Raw genomic sequence first — 24,717 nt, 5'->3', positions numbered from 1 at the left:
GTGGATGAGTGGCTTTACACTTAGAGATAAAATGCGGAATGAATATATTCGTGATAGGGTTGGTGTAGCTCCTGTGACAGACAAAATTAGAGAAAGTCGTCTTAGATGGTTTGGTCATATTAAACGTCGACCATTAGATGATCCGATTAGGAGAGTAGATGTTTTAGATTCGACTTGTGTTAAGAAAGGTAGAGGTAGACCTAGGAAGACTTGGGCTTATTGTGTTAAAAATGATCTTAATTTATTAGAACTAAATGAAAGTATGACACTAAATAGGACGCAATGGAGAAAAAGGATTCATGTAGCCGACCCCACGTAGTGGGATTAAGGCTTTGTTGTTGTTGTTGCTTGTATGCACATGATTGACTATGATGTCGAGACGTGTAATTGTTAGTTATTTGAGAGATCCAATGAACTGCCAGTAAAGGAATAGGTTGGGGTAGGGCTGGTTGAGTTCGGTGGGAAGGTGTTTGGAGGAGGATAGGGGGTTTGGTGCAGGTTTGCAATCAGCTAGGCCGACTTTGGTGAGGATCTCCAATGCATAAGGTGTTTGATGAAAAACATACATTGATTTGTGTGAACGGTGGTAATGTCATGAAATCTGGAGAAGATGTCCAATATTATGGGGAATTTGTGCTTAAGCTTAGTCAGTAGTTCGTCTACGACACTGGGGTTGTTACTTGTGACTAGAATGTCATCTATGTAGAGCAGAAGGTAAAGAACGATAGAGCTATTTTGGAATGTAAATAGAGAGGAGTCAGCTTAGCTTGTGTGGAATCCAATTTGGAAGAGATAGCTAACGAATTTATTAAACCACTGACGTGGAGCTTGTTTGAGGTCGTAGATGGTTTTCCGAAGGAGACATACATGTTTGGGGTGTTGGGCGTCGAGGTGTCCTGGAGGTTGCTTTATGTAGATTGTCTCATGTAGTTCACCATGGAGGAATGCATTAGAGATATCAAACTGCATAACTTGCCACCGGTGACGGACTGCAATGGTTAAGAGGAGTTGGATGGTGGGATGTTACTCAAGTGGGCTATAGGTTACCATGAAGTGAAGGCCATATTGTTGTTGATAACTGCGTTCGACGAGTCGGGCTTTCTGTCGAGCAATGCTGCCATCGGGCTTACGCTTGACCTTATACATCCATTTTCACCCTATAATGCGTTGATCGACAGGTGGGGGAACAAGTGTCCAAGTACGTAGTTTCTGTAGTTCTGTGAGATCGTCTCACATGGCTTGTACCCAAAGGGGGTGTTGCTTTGCTTTCTATAATGTTAGTAGTTCGAAATCATTGGTAATGAGATGCTATAGGTTGAAGATGGATTTGGGTTTTAGAGAGTCGGTTTTGTATCTAGTAACCATTGGATGAGGTGGTGGAGCGGGATGACTGATTGATGGTGGAGAGGTTGGGCGAGAGGAGGTTGTGCAGGTGGAGATTGAGTGTAAAGAAGTTGAAGTTGGAGGGGAGTTTGTTGTGATTGGTTTGGTCGGCGGTGTGGATGAGGGGAGTGGAGCTAGAGCTGGTGTTGATAGTGGTAGGATGTAGTGTAAAGGGGAGTGGGTTGTAATTTGTTGTAGGGTGATGCGCTCCTTGCGTGCGTTGTTTTTATGCGTGTTTTATGTCAATTCAATTTTCCTGAGACGGTGCCAAAAACTTGACCCGACCCGTAATTACACAGTAATTTAGCTTTCAAAAGACGTAAAAAAATTTGACCCAATTTATATTTAGCGGCTAATATGCAAAATTGAAATATTTTAAAATATAGAAAATAGTTCACAGACTATGTGTTCTACGCAAGTGCACATATCGTTTCAAGTAATATAGTACTTTTTGATTAAACCCCGAATATCGATCCCACGAGGTTGTTCTTAGTCAAATTTCAGTCTACTACTGTTAGTCCTTAGTTTGGAATGTCGATTAAAATGGTGTTTTATTTAGCAACTACTGCTAAATGAGAATGTTAAATGTAAGGATAGTAACTATTCCTAAATGTAAATATTAATTCTAAAGATAATCCTTTTTGGATGAGTTGGTTTGGAGAACTTTAAGATGTTAAAAACTACTATTCTTATGTAGCGAATTAGATAATATAAAGGAATGAGATACATTAAATAATGTTTGTGCCAAATATTAGCAATTTTAATTCTCTACCCTGATTCAATGTTATAGAAAATCATTGGCTAATCTTAGGTTTAGTCCCTAAATTCGTGGCTAGGTTAGGAGGATATTGACTCCCACTTCAGAGCTCCCACTTCCCTTCCTCTGAAGGCTAACTCTCGTTTTAGTTTTTAAACACTAAGATCGAATTGAGTATTTTTAGTCTGTCACCCTAGAAATCTCCAATTCTACACCGAACAAATTATATTTCTCTATTTATTTGCATTTAATCTCATGAACGAAATACTCCTTGATGGACTTAAATGTGATTCTCACTTTGTTGTAGAACTCATACTCCTTTTCCCGGATCATATGTTTCACAACATATTTTAACAATTCAATTGGCCAGATCGAAAAGTAAATTAAGAGCGGAATTTAAAAACCATTACAATTTATAATTAAAACTTCTTCTAGCATGCATCCCAATATCCTAAACATGAATGCTACTCATTGCAAAAGAAAAGTAAAAGAAAAATAACGACATAATCTTCTCATGCCACTATTTTCAAAAAAGAAGAAAGAGTAAGAGAATCACATCACAAAACACGAAGAAAACACATCGAAAAACTTCATTAAATCAAAACAAATCCACTATATAAATGTTTACAAAATTATAAGATAACTAAGAACACAATACTTACCTTTTTCCCCTTGAAAGAAAGATGAAAATCTCTCCCACAAAGTCTCCCGCTGATCTTACTAATCCATGCAATGCTAGAACATTCCCTTACAGATTCTCTCAAAATCTCCTCAATAATCTCTTTAAAAAGGTAGAAATCTAAATTTCTACTTCTATTTTAAGATCTAAACATTCTCCACATTTTTTCACTTGCACACACCCCTTTTCCTTGCATAAAAACACTCTATTATAGTGTAGAGACGAATTTATCAAGAGATGCCTCAAGCAATCTTCCAAAAAAATGTCCAAATACATTGAATTTTCTAGAAATTCGCCTAGGATCGCGTCCAAACCGTCTTGAGCGCTGTCGGCGCCGTTTTGGCGTCGTTTTCTACACTCTAGTGTCGTCGGCGCCCACCCTGCGCAGCTCCACAATTTTGCTTTTTTTGGCTCCATTTTAGCTCCGTTTCGTCCCGTTTTAGTTGCGTTGCGTTCCTAACAGATATACCTACAAAATAAGCATAAAAACAACCTTCCTTTAAAGAGTAATTTCATTCAAAAATGTGTGAGAAGTGTAAAAGAGATTAAACATAGAAAGACATATCGAAGTGTGTCAGAACAATTCTCTTTCTTGTTCGTTTTTGCTCCAATTTGCACCGTTTTTGCTTCTTTTTCCTTCAAAACTCTATTTCTTGTCCCTGAAATCAAAAATGTACAAAATACCTTCTTTTAAAGTGTAATATCATTAAAAATCATTAAAGATGAGCATAAAATATATACGAAAAATTAGTCATTTTTTAGGCGTATCATAGGGTGCGAGTGGTTTGGTGTGCGTTGGTAGGGATAGAAGTGTTCGTTAAAGGTGACGTACCGCGAGATAATAATTTTGTCGTTGGTGGGGTCGAGGCATTTGCAATCTTTGGTATTGTCGGGGGTAACTAAGGAAGATGTGTTGATCCGAGGGTTGTTTTAGTTTGTTGTGGTTGTGGGGAGGGAACCATGGGAAGCAAGCATAGCCATAAGCCTGAAGGTGATTATAGTCAAGTGGTTTGTTGTGGAGAAGTTTATATGGGTTGTAATGTTGAGTATTTGTTGAGGGCATGCGGTTGATTTGGTACACTACAGTGAGGATGGTGTCGGGTCAGTATTGAGGTTGTAGGTTGGATGTGTGGCAATAAGTGCTATGGCGGTTTTGAGGATGTGGAGGTGCATCAATTTGGCTAAACCATTTTGTTTTGGTGTGTAGGGTGAGAAGAATTGAGGATAATGTTGTGGGTGAGTAGGTAATTGTCAAATTGATGTTTCCAGTATTTACCGCCGCCGTCGGACCGTGCACATTTTATGTGTGTATTGGATTGTTTCTCAATTTGTTGTTTAACGTTTATGAAGTGAGTGAGAATTTCAAATTTGTGAGTCATGAAATTAACCCAAGTATGTCGTGGAGCATCATTCACAAAGATGACAGGGAAATAGAAGCCTTGATTAGAAATTTTTGGGGAGGGTCCCCATACATCTGTATGAATAAGTTCTAGTGGTTTTGTAGGTATGGTTTTTGGAGGGGTAGAAAGGTAGTCTATGTCTCTTAGTTGTAGTAAACGAGTTGCGAAATGAAGTAGATTTCAAAATACATAGATGTGCTTGTTGTTTGAAAATAGTGGTGAGAAATTCTTTGTGGGGATGACCGAGTCAATGATGCCAAAGGTCGGCGAAGGTGGATCTTGAGAGCATGGCCTGCTTGGAGATAGGAACGAGGTAGAGTCTGTCACAACATGGGCCTTAGAGAATTGTTTGTCGTGAGGTATGATATTGAATTTTGTAGTCAAAGGCGACAAAGAGAATTATACAGTTGTTGTCAGTGGCGAGTTGGGAGATGGAGATAAGGTTATGTGTAATTTAAGGAGTGTGAAGTAGTTTTGAGAGAAGGAACTTATGAGATATAATTGGAAGTATGCCTTGGATGGCGTTGTGTATGGGTACGACATTACCATTGCCAACGAAAGCTTGATCATGGCCATGGTATTGTGCGGCTTGGTGGAGGGAATTGAGATCGGTGGTGAGATGGTTGGAAGCTCCGATATTTAAGTACCAGTCCTGATTTTGATTGGAGGAAGCGAGAAGAGCAATGTGTTTCAGACGGTGCCAACAGTGAGAGACGAGGTATTACTTGTTGTAGCAGATTTGGCATGTACTTGGTGTGGTTGAGCATTTTTGTTGTTGTTGTTATTGATTAGATGATTTTTTTGATGGGTTGGTATTCCTTCCTCGCCCTCGGTAATAGGTGCGGCCACACCCTCTTTGAGAGTAAAGAGCCATATGAGGGTCCGATAGTGGTGGGTTGGTGTTGATTTTGTTGGATATGTTGATCTTCTCGCTGTTAAGGATGGAGTGGAGAACCTCAAGTCTAATAGGAGTGAGAGAAGTCCAGATTGTTGTTTTGAATGTTTGATAGACCGATGATAACCCTTTAAGAGTATGAAGTATGATGTCTTCAACGTCTATGGTTGAACCAAAGGTGGTTATGTTATCTATTAGGACTTTGATTTGTGTCAGATATTGTGCCATAGTTTGATTCTTCATGGACACATTATGTAGCTCGTTTTTTAGCCGTATGACCTTGGATCTGTTTGTGGCTTGCACGCATTTCTCCAATGCAATCCAAATCTCCTTGCAACTATCAAGGTCCACAACGTAAGGTAGTATAGTATTTGATACCGTGGATAGTATGGCAGCTGCCAGGTCTTGGTCCACCAACATCCAAGTGTTGTGTGCTTGGTTGGGATTTGTTGTCCCGACGACATTGGGTGTTGTGATGGGTGGTTTGGGGATCGATCCATCGATGAAGCCTGCAAAGCCATTTGCCTTAATGATTTTGGGGATTTGTGAGCGCTACAATGGATAGTTATCGGTTGAGAGAGAAGTGGTGCGACATTCTTGATGCTTGAGATTAGGAACTTGAGGGAGGGAGGGATTGGTTGTTCTTTCTTGCTAAGTGAGGCTAGGCCTTCACTAAGAGACGAGGTGAAAGAGTCTTCCATGTATGTGGTGAGGCAAGTCAGTGCTTTGATACCATGTAGAAGGTGAGGAGGAAGGAAGTTGGAGGGTCTTCCTTGTATTGCTTTCATGATGGAGTTGCGGGGAAAGAAAACCAGAGAAGGAAAATAGAGAAGCGAGAAGGTAAAGTTGAACTTGCAAATATTGTCAGCTTAGCGTTAACTTTTAGGTACCGATATTTATAATACTAAAAAAATGTTTATAAGATATGTAAAATAAAACAAAAGGTAATAATGTATTGATAACAAAAAAACGATTGAGATATTTTGCTATCCTTTTCCAAGTGAGTGGAAAGCTATTCTTTTTGAATTATTATTTTAAACTAATTTTTCAGATAAATTTTAAATGATTAAAAGATGAACGATAAAAAATACGGACTAGCACTTTGATTTAATTTAACTAGTGGATTTTTCATATGTTAGAACAGTTTAAGAAAATGAATATTTAAATTCACATCACCCGACCTTCTGTACTCGACTTGGTTAATTCCAAGTCTCGGGTCGGGTCGTGATAGAGCCAGTGTGTTGTCCCTGCCTTGATGTTGCCCAAGAAGGAAGGAATGTGGAGAATGTGAATTGATAGTCGAGTTTTAAATAAAAGCACCATCAAGTATAGACTCTCTATACCTCGCTTAGATGATCTTTTGGATCAGTTGTATGGAGCAATTAACTTTTCCAAGATCGACGCCAAATTGGGATGAGGTCAAGAGACGAGTGGACAATTATGTTTTTCAGGTTGTCCAATGCGTCAAACACGTTCATGAGGTTGATGAATCAAGTGTTCCGTTCTCACACGAGAACTTCGTTGGTGGGGTTTGATGATATTATTGTATACAACATATCTGAAGAGGAGCAATTGCCGCACTTGAGGACAGTTTTCAAGATTCTGCGATCGAAAAAAACTATATTCCCACTCAAAGAAGTGTCATTTCATATAGGCTCATGTATGTTTCTTAGGTTATATTGTCTCCGGTGTAGACATTCATATGGACCATTGATCCCGAGGAAATATAGTTGTGTAAAAATTATAAACTTGACTCAATGTAACGGTGCCAAAAACTTGATGCTCTATATATAATTAAGAAATTTTAAGCAATTAACTTTGGGATTCTACGCAAGTATACGTATTGTTATCAAGTAATAAATGATTTTCTATTTAAGCCCGAAATATCGATTTCACGGGGAATGTTTGGGATTCTACGCAAGTATACATATTGTTATCAAGTAATAAATGATTTTCTATTTAAGCCCGAAATATCGATTTCACGGGGAATGTTTAAATTTGAAATTATAAATTAACTAAAAAATTCATAGAAAGTAAAACAAAATTACTGTCACTAATTTCGAATGTTCAGATATTATCAGAACTAAATTATATAACTACTAACAAAACTAAAATGCAAAGTTTAAACAGTAACGACTAAACTATTAAACTATGTTTATGTGATGAAGCTTTCTTTTGTGAAAAAACATCTTTTCTACTACAATGAGATTTTGGTAAAATGAGATGAGATAAATGGTTAGAATATGTATTGTGCCAAATAGGAATAATTTTAATATAATTTTAAGATACAGTGTTATAAAAAATCATTGGCTAATCCCAGGTTTAGTCGCTAAATCCGTGGCTAGGCTAGAAGGATATTGGCTCCGCTAGGCTAGAAGGATATTGGCTCAGGATATTGGCTCCCACTCCAGAGCTTTCACTTCCCTTCCCCTAAAGACTAACTCTTATTTTAGTTTTTAAACACTGAGACCGAATTCAGGATTTTTAGTTTGCCACACTAAAATTTTCAATTCTACACCCAACAATGTATATTTTTCTATTTATTTGCATTTAATTTCATTAATTTCGATCATATGTTTCACAACAAATTTTAATAATTCAATTGGCCAGATCGAAAATTAAATTAAGTTCGGAGTTAAAAAATCATCACAATTTATTTTATACTTTAACATTGACACATTCATATTATCTTCTTCATTTCACCATATCTCAGAGTAGGGAGAAAGATAAAATAAACTACTCAGACTTCATGAGAAAGATACAACAAAACACAAATTTCATATATAAAAAAAGTTCATACAACACTATTAAACAAATAACACTTATCTGAAACTCTTTCTCGAAGCAAATTCCTTGTAGTCTCTCATAAAAATTGTAGGAAGAAAAAATCTCACTTTTCTCCTTCTCCAACAACTCTTAGAGAAGAATTTACACTTAATCTCACAACAAAAACTCTAAATTATAAGAAACAAAAACTCTAAATTATAACTAAATTATAAGAATAATGGACTCTAAATGGTTGTTGAATGAAATGGAGAGTGTGGAGCGTAGGAGGTTGAATTTTGGGCAATGAAAAGTCGGAAAGAGTCACTTTTCTGATCAATTTCGGCCCTAAATAAAACCTAGAGTCGGTTTTCCAATAGGTGCATCTAAAAGCTCTTCAAAAAACGTCCAAATTTGTCGAATCTTCTAGAAGCAGGGTCTGCACCGACACTGACTCCAGTGTTCTTCTATTTAATTTGCTGCTCTCTGTCAAACGGTGCCGTCGGCGGAGAACAAATTTTCATATTCTCCATTTTGACTCCAAATTTCATTCTTATTGCTTCATTTTTGCTTCAAGTCCTAAAAATCGACAACCTGGAAGGAAACTTGAAAAATAACTTCCATTAAAGTGCAATATCACAAAAAATGAGTATAATATATGTGTCTAAAAATGCATATATTTTTGGTATATCAAAATCCCCCAAACTTACATGTTACTTGTTGTCAAGTAACTCCTTTACTACATAAAAATATGACTTATGGTAAAAAAAATAATAATCTAGATTTCAATACATTAGTCCACTAAACATAATAGCATAACTTAAGAAAAATTCAATACAACTCCAGTTAATATTAAAGCTATAATAATATCCAGCAATCAAGTCCAAGATTTCTGATTCTCTATTCTTTTCAAAAAAAATTGCAAATTGTCATATTAACGTCACTTAAAATATCTGTATGAAAAAGAACTTCTTGAAACTTTATTATTAAATATGTTAATACTCAAATACAAGTTTAGAAAATGTAGCTAAGTTTTCTTCTTTAAGTTGATTCAAGTGAACCCAATTTTTAATTAGGCATATCCTCAAACTTCTCCCCACATCCTTTTCTTTTCTTTTCTTTTTTAGGATCATTTTTAATCCTTTTTTCTTTTCTTTTTCTTTTTTTAAGTTGACGATTACTCTAGCTGGATAGCCTTTAATAATTTTGAACTTCACTATCCTTTTCTTAAAGTCAAAACCTTTCACACTCATTCGCTTTATAAATTTATATTAGCTTAAAGATTTTTCATAAGGGCTTATTCTTTTCTTCTTACATGAATCTCTAAGATTTTTAATATTTCAAAAATACAAATTTCTTTACTTAAAATAGAAAAACATAGTTTTATTCTCTCATACCAAATATCTTAATATCTAAAATTAACTTTTATTATTAAAAATTTTTACTTAAATTTACTAAATATTTAAAAACATAAATATAGTTATTTAAATAAAGTTAACCTCTAATATCGCAAATCATGTTAAATTTAAAATTTTTGAAAATATAGCTAAATGAGGACAAATAAAATTAAGTTTTTTTCTTTAAAAATGAATTTTTCTTTCCCCCCAAACTTAAATTTTTAAAAGATTTAACATAAAGAACTTAAATCTAAAGGGTGAAAAAAAACATTTAATACATAAAAAAGACATACTTGTTGAATGTTCTGATATTTGAAACTTAATTATGAAATATTGTAGGTGCTAATATGAAAAATATAAGACTTAAAACATTAAATAACACATAATACATATAAAATCTGCTGATAAAGAGTTAATTACAACACATCTAACAAATTGCTAAAACTAACAACAATACTAAACCGAATTTCAAATAACAAACAGTTTTACAATCCTACAGTTCACAACATAATATCTAAAATAAAACAGAGTCTCACAATCTAAAAATAAACAGTATCAACAATAAACGCAACAAAAAATAAAGTATCACAGTCCACAAACAAACAGTCTCAACAATAAAGTACAACTAAACATAAAAATAAACAAAATTCAAACTAACATATCACCAATCATCGCCTTCTTCTTCTTCTTCTTCTTCCACATTTAAGTTCTGCTGTTGATATGGAGTAAAGATAGGGTGAGTAGGAAACTGAACTGAGTGATCACCCTTCATATATCTGACCATCACATCATCATAAGAAGCATTTTATTCGAACATTTGTCTTATCAAATCATCAATGTGAGCATTTCTGGTCTCCATGTTTTCCATTCTATGATCCATTCACAAGATATCTCCCTGCTGGATCATCATCTGCTTCATAAGTTCTCGAAGAGCAGGGTCACTAGAAGGAGGGGTCTTCGAAGTAGAAGGAATATCTCTGATCTTATTTTCAGGCCTCCATCCAACATGAGATTCATATGTTCTTATATTGACAGACCCAATAGGTTTTAGAGGCTCAATCCTCTCCACCTCTGGTCTAAAATCAATTCTTACATGTTCACTGAGTGTGAAGATCAGAGCAAGGTGTGTTAAACCACCAGTGGTCTCTCTCAAAGCAATAGATCGAGTGTTCATATAAATAATAGAGCCTACATTTATCCTCATCACCTGCTGAATACATAAGTTCATGATGACTCTATCCTTTGTAATCTCACTATGATAATTTGTTGGTATCATTCTTCAAGAAATATAGTAGTGTCAGGCCTTAGATACTATATTTAACATAGAAAGAGGGAAGTTTATCTTAACACCATTCTTCACCTTCCAGGTTCCTCTTCCATCAGTAAGAAAAGAAATAACCTCATTCAAGGCCTCATTCGTAGCAGAAAACAATTTATGCTGATAACTATACACATCTTCTAACTGACAAAATTCATTAATCATTCTTGGAGAAAACTCCACAATTTTCCCACGAACAAGAACAAAGTCTTCAGAAGTCTCTTTAAAATTGATATAGAACTCTATTACTACACCAGTAATCGCCTCAGCAGTAAAATAACAAAAATTTTCTCACTGCCGAGCATTGATTAATCTCTCGATTTCTCCTCTTGGATTTTTAAATCCTCAATCCGGAATCACTTTTTTAATTTATGCTGATAACTATACACATCTTCTAACTGACAAAATTCATTAATCATTCTTGGAGAAAACTCCACAATTTTCCCACGAACAAGAACAAAGTCTTCAGAAGTCTCTTTAAAATTGATATAGAACTCTATTACTACACCAGTAATCGCCTCAGCAGTAAAATAACAAAAATTTTCTCACTGCCGAGCATTGATTAATCTCTCGATTTCTCCTCTTGGATTTTTAAATCCTCAATCCGGAATCACTTTTTTATTTTCAAATATACTATTGAAATGAGCACTAACCTTGAAACTAATAAATTTTTGTTCGTCATAATCCACTTTTCTCTTTCCTTTGCTCATTCTAGGTGTCATGGTAAATCTAAGAAAATTTGATAAAAATCTAAATAAATTCTCAAAATTCCGAAAATCACAATGTGAAATGCTTTAAACTTAAATCTACTAAGAATTCTTCACCAAAAGATTTTCTCAAAAAATTTTAAAATTTTTAGATCTCAGCAATGTGAGATAAATCCTTGTTGAAAATAAAAATTTTTTAGTTCAAAATCTAGCTATTACCTAGAGAAGATAAAATCCGAAATTCATTTGCCTCAAAATAGTCTCAAATCCGAGCAATAGCAAGCCCTAGGTGAAAAAACCGGAGGTTGAAAGTAACTCAAAGGGTGAAAATTGAGTTTTACGGTGCAAATCGCAAATTTTAAGGGGTTTTGGTTGTTCTCGGGTCGAAGGCGCAGCGCCGTCGGCGCTGAAGGCCTAAAATTCCATTTCTCGATTTTTTTAAATTTCAATTTTCTTTTAATTTACTCTAAAGTTTATTTAGTTTTTTCAATACTAATTTTCATTTAACAACAAATTCACAAACAATGTCAAACTAACTTTTATATATTAAAATATACTATACAAATATATTTTTCTAATCACACTTTCACACACATAAAACAATCTAAATTATAATTCAACATCGAAATCAAGTCACAACTTTAGAACGCTGACAGAAAACTATACACACAATTAAAGTTTAGAATTTTAAAACAAAGCAAACTAAATAAAATCTACACAATTACATTAAATACAAATATTATAAACTAGTAGAGAGTTCAACTTCTTTAATTATTCTGTCTCATCTTCAGTACTTTCTCCTCCTCTAATATCTCCCATAGACTGGTAATGAAAGTACAGATTGTAGAAGAGTCGGTACGAGAATTGATCAATTGAATTTTCTTCGATCCATCATTTTCCCTTGAACATCCGCACTAATCTTGCTTCCATTGTTCCAGTATGATCAGTCAAATTTTCTTCGATCCATCATTATTTCCCAATTATCATTTTCATCCGCCAGAAAATTATGTACATCTTGCATCAAATCTTGAAACGTTTTCTATCATATACAATTCATTGATTCGAGCCGGAGTATATGGTATAGCCTTACCTCGTACGAAGACAACTCCTTGTGTAATTCCATGCAAGTTAGCATAGAATTCTTTCACCACTAGTACAACAACTACAGCGGTAGTGTAGCACAAAACTTCTCATCGTCTTTGTAGTACGATTTTATCAATCGGAGAACTTGGATTAATCAAGCCATAATTGACAAAGCCTCTCTCCTTGATAAATCACTTCTTCGTAATAATTTTGTCGTATAATCTCAGCGCGTCTTCGTACGACGTACAATTCCAGAAACCATAAAATTTGAAAATAGGAAGTTTTTGGTCGTCCAAGGCAGTTTTTGGGACTTTAAAAACACCTCCCGGTTGTTATTCTTTCATTTCATCCCGCCAAATTTCGCCATATTCGTCAAACCACACGAAAGTGTTTGCAGCACCGTCGGCGCTTTCGATAGCGTTGTCGGCGCCAGAGCCAATTTTGCGTCCGTTCTTATTTTTCTTTCAATCTTAATTCCAAATTTGCCTCAAATACTAAGATTTTTCTTAATTTATGATATATAAAATTGTGTAGGATTTTTATTTCCTAATTTATAAAACACTTATTAAATAAAATAGTAATATATATTTTTATATTGGTTGCCTCCCACAAAGTACTTAGTTTAATGTCATCAACCCGACGTACCATTTGTTTAGTTGGGTTGACTTAACATTAAAGCTTCTTTAAATTGTGGTATGTGTCATTCATATTAATGTTTCAATCGATGCCCATTAACTTTAAAGATCTTTCTAGTTTTAGGATTTTTAATAATAACAGTTCCATAATGATAGACTTTAATCATTTTAAATGATCCTAACCATCTGGATTTCAGTTTTCCTGGAAATAATCTCAATCTTGTATTATATAATAAGATTTCTAATATGCTCAAGTTCATTGAGTTGCAAGTCTGTTCTTACCTGCATCTTTTAGATTAAAATTAAATTCCTTAATAGCCTAAAATACTCTATGCTCAAATTCTACTGATAAGTAACATGTTTTTTTTTTTCCAAAAATAAGTCTATATGGGGACATTCCTATAGGAGTCTTATAACCAGTTCTATATGCTCATAATACAGTGTCTAATCTAGCAGACCAATTCAATTTATAAGAATTTGCAGCTTTTTCTAAAATTCATTTTATTTCACGATTTGATATCTCTGCTAGACCGCTAGTTTGAGGACGATAAACAGTTGAAAATCATGCATAATATCATATTTTTTAATTAATTTTTCGATTCTCTTATTTCTAAAATGAGATCCTCTATCCGTAATAATTATGCTCAACATTCCATATCTTGTAAAAAAATTTTTATTTAAAATTTAGAAACACTCAAACCTTCCCATCTAGGTACAAAGATAGCTTCGGTCCATTTGGACATATAATCAACATCAAGTAATATATATAAATGATAATATATATAAATTTCCAAATGAAGACATAAATGGTTTTATAAAATCTAATCCCCAAACATAAAAAATTTCAACTTCTAATGTGTAATTTAGAGGCATTTTATTTCTTCTAGAAATATTTCCTGCTCGCTGACATCGATCGTATGTTTTAATATATATGTTTTAATATATTCATATTCATTAACATCTCTAAAAAGAGTAGACTAATAAAATCTAACTTGTAAAATTTTATAAGCAGTTCTATTTGTTTCAATTTGTTCCAAAATGTCCTTCAAATTCAGAATCATTCCATCTTTCAATTATCTGTTGAGTTTTTTCATAAGACACACACCTTCTAATAATTAGATATTTACATTGTTTATATAAATATGAGTCATCCCAAAAATAAAATTTTGAATCATATATAAATTTCTTTAATTGTTAATTTTTAATATCATGTGATAAAATATCACTTACAATATAATTTACTATATCGGCATACCACAGTACATTTATTTCATCAATACTATATAATTGTTTATCAGAGAAATTTTCTAAAATTTTATTTACAAAATTAGTTAATATTTATTTTTCTATTCTAGATAAATGATTAGTTATTTGATTATCATTTTTCTTTCTATCAAATACGATAAAATCATACTCTTGTAAAAGAAGTCTCCATCTAATTAATCTTGGTTTAGCATTCTTGTTTTGCATCAAATATTTAATAGCAGAATGATCTGTATGCATTATACATTTAGTTCCAATTAAGTAAGGTATAAATTTATCAAAGGCATAAACAATAACTAATAATTCTCTTTCAGTAGTTGTGTAATTGATTTGAGCATCATTTAGAATTTTACTAGCATAATATATTATCTTAAAAATCTTATTGTGCATTTGTCCTAAAACAGCCCCAATAGCATAATCACTAGCATCACACATTATTTCAAATGGTTTTTTCCAGTCAGGTGGAACTATTATAAGTTCAGTGATTAATTTTTCTTTCAATAATTCAAATGTTTTTATGCATTCCTCATTAAAATCAAATTTCGTATTTTTTTCTAAAAGTTGGCATAGTGACTTAGTTATTTTCGAATGACTTAGTTATTTTGACTTAGTTATTTTCGAAATTTTTTTTATGTAACATCTGTAGAAACCAGCATGTTCTAGAAAATTTTTTACCACTTTAACGGTAGTAGGAGGTGGTAATTTTTCAATAAATTGAATTTTTGCAAGATCTACTTCCATTCAATTTTCAGAAATTTTATGTCCAAGTACAATACCTCCTGCAACCATAAATTGACATTTTTCCCAATTTAGTATTAAGTTGATTCTTTCACATACTTCCAAAGTTTTTTCTAAATTATTCAAGCATAATTCAAATGAAGTCCCGAACACAGATAAATCATTCATAAATACTTTCATTCCATGCTCAATCAAATTACTAAATATTGACATCATATATCTTTTAAATGTTGCAGGTGCATTACATAGTCCAAATGACTTTCTACGAAAAGTAGATGTTCCATAATAGCTTGTAAATGTTGTCTTTTTTTTATCCTCTGGAGCAATTGAAATTTGGTAATAACTGGTATATCCATCTAAAAAATAATAATATTTATTTCCAGCTAATCTATCCAACTTTTGGTCTAAAACATCTAACCATTTTAAGATTTCTTTTTTAACTTCTTTTATTATTGAGTTTAATCTCCTTTGAGGATTAGTTTTAGGTTTGTATTGTTCATCTAATAGAATTTTGTGCATATAAATTTAAAGACTAATTCTTTAAATATTTGCTAAAGTTCATCTGAAAACCTTTTTATATCTTTTCAACATCTCTATTAATTTTTGTTCTTGAATTTCAGTTAATTCAGAAGATACAATAACAGACAATGTAGATAACTCTCCTAAAAACACATATTTTAAATGGGCATATTCTAAAAACACATATTTTAAATGGGCAGGTAATATTTTCAGTTCAAATTCAAGTGCTTTAATACTTGAAAGAATACGATTTTTATTATCATTTTCTAACAGTTCTAAAGTTTTAAATTTGTCTTAAATATAGTCTAAATCTTCTTTTATTTTGTCCTCGTTCTAAAAAAATTCTCCTTGCCTAAATTTGTCTTCAAACTCTTCCTTAAATTGTTTATTGCTCAGATAATCAGTAACTTTCATCCTGAAACATTCATTATATTTTTCTATTGCAGGATATTTTATAGCTTTTGCTATATTAAATGTTACTTCTTGATCGTTAACTCTCATTATTAATTTTTGTTTTTGCACATCTATTAAAGCTCTCCCTATTGCAAGAAATGATCTTTCCAAAGTAATAAGAATTTTTTTATCTTCCTCCATATCCAATACTATAAAATCTACAGGGAAATTAAATTTATTCACTTTAACTAATACATCTTTTATAACTCCTTTTAGATAAATTATTGATTGATCAGCTAACTGAAGAGTTACAGTAGTAGGGGAAATCTCTCCCAAATATAAGCGTTTAAAAATTGATAGAGGCATAAGATTGATACTCGCTCCTAAATCACATAAGGCTTTTCCAAAAAAAATTTATCAATAGCACAATGTATAGTAAAACTACCAGGATTTTTTAATTTTTCAGGATGCTTTTTCTGAATAATAGCACTACACTCTTCATTGAGTGCAACAGTCTCGTGATATGTAAACCTGCTTTTCTTGTTTAGTATATCTTTCATGAATTTCACATAACTTGACATTTGTTCCAAAGCTTCAACGAAATGAATGTTTATCGTTAATTTCTTATTTCTTAAGGATTTTCAAAAATTTTTAACTTCTTAAGGATTTCCAAAAATTTTATAAGTTGTTTATCTTTATTCTTCTGGAAGTAGATTGGAAGGGCAGAGAGTTAAGTAAACGAATGTAATGATTTTTTTAAGGGAACTTGTGTTTGTTCATTTTCATTGTGGTCATTTTCTATTTCTTCCTTCTCTTCTTCTTTTCCACTTCGTAATTGAATAGCTTTAATTTGCTCCTTATTTTAATCTTTTGGATTAACTTCTACAGTACTCAGAAGAATTCCTGAAGGTCTATTCCTAAGTGCAGTAGCAATATGTTCTAATTGATTTTCAATATTTCTAATAGCAGTCTCTTGATTTTGTATTTAATTTCTTATATTCAACATTACTTCTTCCATCGTCAACTTCTTTTCCTTAACTTGTGGGTTAGGGTTATAGTTAAATCCAAGAGGATAATAAGGTCGATAATTATGATTTCCTTGGTTCAAATTTCTGGAAGGATTCACCGAATTTTTATAATTATTCCAACTTAAATTATGGTGATTTTTCCGTCCAGGATTATAATAATTAGAATATAGATTGTTATTTCGATTATTTATAGCGTTCAAAGTTTTATAAAATGAATAAGTATCAATTATCTGTCCTAGCAAATTTTTCTCTAATACTGTGGGTATTTGAGAATAGTTCACTCCAATTTAATTAATTTTTTTTCGAAATAACAACAATTTGAGATGCTAAAATAGATATTGTATCAGAGTCATGAATACTAACTACTCTCTTAGGATTTTCCCTTTCAGAAGGTCATTGAAAATTATTAGTAGTCATTTTTTTTATTAAAAAGTATGCTTAATCAAAAGATTTTGACATTAGTGATCCACCTGTAGCAGCATCTATGATAGATCTAAGTGATCCTACTAATCTACTAATCAATTGTAAAATAAACCATTATAAAATGTTTGAATTATTAACCAATCTGGTAGAATATGGTATGGACATTTTCTAAAAAGATCTTTAAATCTTTCTCAAGCTTCATATATCGATTCCCCTTCAAACTGACAAAAAAATGTAATATTATTTCTAAGCTCAACAGTTTTTTTGGGTGGAAAATATTTAGCTATAAATTTTGTGATAGTTCTCACCAAGTTCTGATAGATCCAGGTGCTAATGAATTTAACCAAGTTTTGACTTTATCCCTTAATGAAAAAAAGAAAAAGTCTAAGATTAACAGCATCATTAGACACTCTGTCATATTTAAAAGGAATACATATTTTAATACATATTTTAAGAAAACTAGCAAGATGTAAGTTAAAATCTTCAGCAGGTATTTCTTCAAACTGATTATTTTGTACCATTTGGATAGTAACAGGTTTATGCTCAAATGAATTAACAATAACATCAGGATTTTGAATAGTTAAGTGAAGTTCATCTGCTGTCGGATTAGCATAATCTTTCAAAGGTTTTTGTCGATTTTCATTTATTTGATTATCTAAGTTATTAGTTATTTTGTTTAAATTTTTAATTTCTTTTTGTTGTTTTCGAATTTTTCTAATAGTACTTTCTAATTATGAATCGCAAGGTACTAAACTTTTAGATCCAATATTTCGCATAAACAAATATAATACGCAAAGAAAAATTTCTTAAAAAATAAACTCTTAAATAAAAATATATTTCTTTTTTTATTTTTGTTTTTTTAATTTTTTTGATTTTGATTATATAAATATATATATCTCTCTCTAAATTTCATAATTTATCAAATCTATTTAATTTACGTTACCTTCCCTGACAACGGCGCCAAAAACTTGATCCCAGGGAAATATAGTTGTGTAAAAATTATAAAGTTAACTCCTCTATGTAACGGTACCAAAAACTTGATACTCAATATATAATTAAGAAATTTAAGCAATTAACGTTGGGATTCCACGCAACTATACGGATTGTTATCAAGTAATAAAGGACTTTCTATTTAAGCCCCCAAATATCGATCCCACGGGGAATGTTTAAATTTGAAATGATAAATTAATTAGAAAATTCACAGGAAGCAAAACGAAATTACTGTCACTAATTTTGAATGTTGAAATCTTATCATAATTAAATTATTTAACTACTAACAAAACTGAAATGCAAAGTCTAAACAGTAACTATTAAACTACTAAACTATTAAACTATGTTTATGTGACGAAGATTTTTTATGTGAAAAAATATTTTTTTCACTACAATGAGATTTTGGAAAAATAAGATGAGATAAATGGTCAGAATATGTATTGTGCCAAATAGGAACAGTTTTAATTTTCTACCCTGATACAGTGTTATAGAAAATCATTGGTTAATTTCAGGTTTAGTCCCTAAATCTGTGGCTAGGTTAGGAGGATACTGACTCCCACTCTAGAGCTCCCACATCCCTTCCTCTGATGACTAACTCTCACTTTAGTTCTTAAACACTGAGACCGAATTGGGGTTTTTTTAGTCTGTCACCCTAAAATTTTCAATTTTACACCCAACAATATATATTTTCCTATTTATTTGCACTTAATTTCATGAACGAGATTCTCCTTCATGGAGTCAAATGTGATCCTCACTCTGTTGTAGAACTCATACTCCATTTTCCGGATCATATGTTTCACAACAAATTTTAACAATTCAATTGGTCAGATTGAAAAGTAAATTAAGTTCAGAGTTGAAAAACTATCACAGTTTATTTTATATTTTAACATTGGCACATCCATATTATATTCTTCATTTCATCATATCTCAGAGTACGGAGAAAGATAAAAGAAACTACTCAGACTTCATAAGAAAGATACAACAAAACACAAATTTTATATGTAAAAGAAAGTTCATATAATACTATTAAACAAACAACACTTATTTGAAACTCTTTCTCAAAGCAAATTCATTGTAGCATATCCTAGGAAATGTAGGAAGAAGAAATCTCTTAATTTTGTTATTCTCCAACAACTTTTAGAGAAGAATTCACACAATCTCACCACAAAAACTCTAAATTATAAGAATAATGGACTCTAAATGGTTGTGGAATGAAATATAGAGTGTGTGGTGCGTAGAAGGTTTAATTTTGGGCGATGAGAAGTCATGAAGAGTCACTTTTCCAATCAATTTCGGCCCCAAATAAAGCCTAGAGTCGGTTATCCAATAGATGTATCCAAAAACTCTTTAAAAAGCGTCTAAATTCGTCGAATATTCTAGAAACAGTATCTGCATTGACACTGGAGTTTTCTATTTAATTTGTTGTTCTCTGTCAAACGGCGCCGTCGACGCGGAACAAATTTTTCATATTCTTCATTTTGACTCTAAATTTCATCATTTTTGCTCCAAGTTCTAAAAATCAACAACCTGTCTAAAAATCCAAGTTCTAAAAATCAACAACCTGCAAGAAAACATGAAAAATATCTTCCATTAAAGTATAAAATCAACAAAAAATTAATATAAAATATGAGTCTAAAAATGCATATATTTTTGGTATATCAACCATACAATAGTAGTGGCAATTGTGAATTGGTTGCCCCCTCACTCTTTATCAAATTAAGAAAATCTTTGGGCTAGCATCATTTTACAGGCTGTTCATCAGGAGAATCAGCACCATCACGGCTCCCCTGATAGAACTATTAAAAAGGAGAAGTTTCAGTGGACAAAGACAACTCAATTTAAGTTTGGTACTCTGAAGAAGAAGGTGACTCGGGCACCAATATTGGCATTATCGGACTTCAGTCAATTGTTTGAGGTGGAGTGTGGTGCTTCAAATGTGGGTATCAGAGCAGTACTGAGCTAGGGAGGCTACCCATAGCCTTCTTCAGTGAGAAGCTAAATGAGTCCAGGAGAAAGTATTTGATGTGCGACAAAGTGTTTTATGCGGTCTTGAGAGCTCTTAATTGTTGAAGTCACTAACTGCTGACATGCGAGTTTATTTTTTTCACGGATCATGAGGCTTTGAGGTTCTTGAATAATCTACAATAAGTTGAAAGGTCGGCATGCTTCCTGAGTAGAGTTCCTAGCATCATTCTAGTTCGTGCTTAAGCATAAGGCGGGAAGCCAAAATCAAGTAGCAGATGCACTAAGCTGTCGTCATTTAATGATCACATCTATGCAAACTCGAGTTGTAGGATTCAAAGTAGTGAAGGAGTTGTACTAGACATATGAAGATTTCAGAGAGATATGGGAGCAGTGTCAGGAGAAGCCTACCTTGCAGTGTCATGGGGCTATGGTTATCTGTTCCACCAGAACAGGTTATGTATTCCTCGATGTTTGTTAAGAGAGTCCAAACTCAGGAGAGTCACAGTGGAGGACTTACAAGACATTTGGCAGAGACAAGGCTTTAGCACCTATGCAAGAACAACTTTTTTGGCCCCGGGTGATGAGAGATGTGGAGTGATTAGTCGGGCAATGCAGAGCTTGCCATGTGGCCAAAATCAGGGGGCAAAATTGCGGGATTATATACTCTATTAACAGTATCAGAGGCCCCGTGGATGGATGTTAGCATGAATTTTGTGTTGGGTTTTTCGAGGACAACAAAACAAGGATTTATGTGTTTGTTGTGGTGGATAGATTCTCGAATATGGCTAATTTTTTTACATTGCCTCCGAACGTTGGGTGCATCACATAGATGTTAGCATGAATTTTGTGTTGGTTTTTCAAGGTCACAACAAAACAAGGATTTCTGTGATGGTTGTGGTGGATAGATTCTCAAATATGACTAATTTTTTTACATTGCCTCTGAACGTTGGGTGCATCACATATAACTAACTTGTACTTTAGGGAGGGCGTGAAACACACGAGATATCTAGGACCATTACTTTTGACAGAGACGTGAAATTTTTTATTCACTTCTGGAGGATCTTATGGGAAAGCTTGACACTATGCTTCAATTCAGCTCAGCAGCTCATCTACAGACGGTTGGTCTGACGAAGATGATGAACAGGCTCTGGGAACCTTCTAATATGCTTTGTAGGGAAGAAAATTAAGCGGTCGGACCTGATCCTAGCCCATGCCAAATTTGCCTATAGTAGGTTTGTAACCAGACTACGAGACGCGCAACTTTTTAGACTGTTTATGGATGCAATCCACTCTCTCCGCTTGAGTTAGTACTAATTCTTCCTATTTTAGAGATTATATCTATCATGTTCGTTATTATTCCTATTAAATTAATATTGAAAGGTTCGCACAGTATTATAGAAATTTGATTGTATGTTTTATTTTATTTTATGGATACTTGATCATGCATATCTATTTATCTATTACTTCTCTCATGAAATCACTTACTGAAGTCAAAACATTAACAGGGGCATATTGAACTAGATTTAATCGGTAATCCTTTATCTATTGTTTTTGCCTTCAGTAATTTTCACAGATGCTATCTTTTATCCATGCGCGGATGTACTGCTTTCCCAAAACTTTGCTCTTTCTTTTAGTAAACCATTTTGTGTAGTACATACCAATACTCTATAAGTCTGTTAAACATTTTTGAAAGTAATGACTTCCCGGTGAATAGATGCATGTATTAGCTCTGATTTATTTACTCCTCAATTGACAGGAAGTTGCTGACTGTCGCATTTGCCGGACCATTTTGCAGTTAATTACAGTGAGTGCCTGATGACAAGGATACAAAGGATATCTCTTGATTATCATTTCAAGGTGGAGCAAGAGGCGGGTTCATCAACCTTTGCCTTCTTCGGTTTCAACGGTAATCTGTATTTATTATAACATCATTATCATAATCATCATTAGCTTTATTCCTTATGCTCATTATTCTAAGGCACGCTAAATTACATGCCTAGAAATGGTGAATAGTTTGTCATTCTAAAAGCAAAAGGTTGCTAATTGACGATAAAAATGCAGTTTATTAAAGGCTATCACTATTGTGAAGCTGTGCTCAGACTTTGACACAGATATTTTGTAATCTAATTAGTTGGTGTAACAGGCTTTAACATATTATTGTTGTAGGTTTGAACTGTGTACACCTTTTTCTTACAGTATCTTCGAAGTTTGATTGAATTGCCTTTAAGACAGCACATCTTTATCTGCATTTGTTGAAAGTTACATTAAGATAAAGATCTTTTCAGTATTGATGTGGCTTAAGGCGTCACCTCAAATTACTTTTCATTGAGTCTAGGAACTGCTGGTGTGTGGCGAATACCTGCTATTGAAGAAGCGGGCGGTTGGAATGATCGAACTACTGTGGAGGACATGGATTTGGCGGTGAGGGCAGGCCTCAAAGGTTGGAAATTCTTATATATTGGTGACATCAAGGTATCAATGCTAAATCTTTCTTATCAAGGCATACAACCTATAACTTTTTGCAAGAGAGCATGTTTACCATGCTTGGTTAAAGTGATGGCACTCTGCTGTCAACCTTAATCTCAGACGGAAATGCAAACATTTATGTCATTTGTATGGTAGAAGTTATTCATTTGAGAATCTATGGGGAGTCATATTTCCATAATTAAAATATACTTGCTATTTGATTACTTCATTCTGGCATTATATTCTATAGAAAGCTAATATTTGATGATTGTTTCTAACTAGGACATGCCATGATAGTTCAATTCAATATTACCGACTTGGGTACTAATGCAGGTCCAGAGTGAATTACCGTGCACTTTCAAGGCATACCGGCACCAGCAACACCGATGGACATGCGGAGCTGCAAACTTATTTAGAAAGGTGGCATTTGATATTTTGATTGCTAAGGTGCAGTATGTTCATTAAACTTATGAAGTTGTATTTTAAGGACATGCTTTACTCTTGCTGATGTAGTAACCTCCTCAAAATCCTCCATGGTGCAGAATGTCTCAATATGGAGGAAGATTTATGTGCTTTACAGCTTTTTCTTTGTGCGCAAGATTATAACCCACATAGTCACATTTCTATTCTATTCCGTCGTGGTTCCAGCCTCTGTTCTCATACCGGAGGTCAGCATTCCCTTATGGGGAGTGATGTACATTCCAACTGCCATCACCATTCTCAATGCCTTGAGAAATCCACGGTATAAAACATCTATGTTGTCCCGCTGTATTCATTTCTTTTTCAGATCTAGCTTCTAATTACACATTGAAAAGTTTTATTCTCGATCCCCTTGTTGGTTTGTTTTATTTTTATAATGGCACAGTTCAGATGTCTGGTAGTGTTATTTATTTTGGAGTGTTATCTATCATATGTGGTGTTCTTTGTCTGAATCTATGTTGCTTAAATGCTTCATCGTTTTTTTAGAATTATTAATGCCATTATGCTATTTCTGTTTTTATCAATTTCGAAGTCATCATCAGTCCTAACATTTTGATATCTATATGTATAGTCCAAAAAATACTTTAAAAATTGTTAATTGATGATTTCACTCTAATTTATACCAATAACTGAAGATTACGTAATATGTATACATGAACCTACGAGATCTCACCTGTGGCCAAATTGAACATTATGGGATTTGCTAGTCTCACTATATCACACTTTTTTGTCAGTTTTATTCATATAATGCCATTCTGGGTTCTGTTCGAGAATGTCATGTCCTTTCACAGAATCAAGGCAACTTTGATAGGCCTATTGGAGATGGGAAATGTGAATGAATGGGTTGTAACAGAGAAGTTGGGAGAATCTTCCAAAGGAAATCCTGAGGACAACAAGCCTGAAGCAACCTCAACAAAATTTAAAGATAGGTAAACAGCATTCCTGCTTTATGTTTCAGGTTTCAGATGAAGAAGTATGTGATCTTATTATCATTTTCTTGCATCTCAGAATCAACTTTACGGAGCTTGGATTCGCTGTTTTTCTCCTCTTTTGTGCTTCCTATAACGTTGTCTTTGGAAAGAATTACTACTACATATATCTTTTCCTTCAAGCCTTTGCTTTCATTGCAATAGGCTTGGGCTACGCTGGAGCCTCTGCTTCCAACTCATAGCCATTGTCTGATACCTTTTTCTTACATTTTTTGGACAGCTTCAGACAATTCTTTATGTTAAGCTCTGAGGTCGTTGAAGAAATATGGCAGTGATTTGTTGACAGGAAGGACAGGGAAAGACCATGCAGACATTGGCATGTACGCCTCTGCTTACGAATTGCCTAATCCCCTTTTGGTTTTATCTCGTTGTTGTAGCTTTAGGCTTTGACTTTAAGGATATCTATAAACTGTACCTTTTATCTGTATAACTATGCCGGATGACTT

The 24,717-nt window shown here is 33.4% G+C and overlaps 1 protein-coding gene across 3 annotated transcripts in view; it reads left to right on the top strand.

The window, feature by feature from the left end:
• The window catches only part of LOC110028980 (probable mannan synthase 4), a 37,673-nt gene extending 12,956 nt beyond the window's left edge, over positions 1-24,717 (top strand). Inside the window, exons 5-10 of one of the 3 annotated variants that reach the window (XM_020731072.1) lie at positions 22,132-22,242; positions 22,672-22,808; positions 23,136-23,249; positions 23,345-23,544; positions 24,074-24,211; positions 24,291-24,717. In XM_020731072.1, the coding sequence (XP_020586731.1) occupies positions 22,132-22,242; positions 22,672-22,808; positions 23,136-23,249; positions 23,345-23,544; positions 24,074-24,211; positions 24,291-24,453 (863 nt within the window). In that variant the 3' untranslated portion in view covers positions 24,454-24,717. Of the gene's footprint in view, positions 1-22,131; positions 22,243-22,671; positions 22,809-23,135; positions 23,250-23,344; positions 23,545-24,016; positions 24,212-24,290 lie in introns of all 3 variants that reach the window. The other 2 variants (XM_020731073.1, XM_020731071.1) reach the window with 2 other exon arrangements.

This window comes from Phalaenopsis equestris, unplaced genomic scaffold, assembly GCF_001263595.1.
Source record: "Phalaenopsis equestris unplaced genomic scaffold, ASM126359v1 Scaffold000540, whole genome shotgun sequence".
In the NCBI taxonomy this organism is placed as follows: Eukaryota; Viridiplantae; Streptophyta; class Magnoliopsida; order Asparagales; family Orchidaceae; genus Phalaenopsis; species Phalaenopsis equestris.
This window is presented reverse-complemented; position numbering and strand designations above follow the sequence as displayed.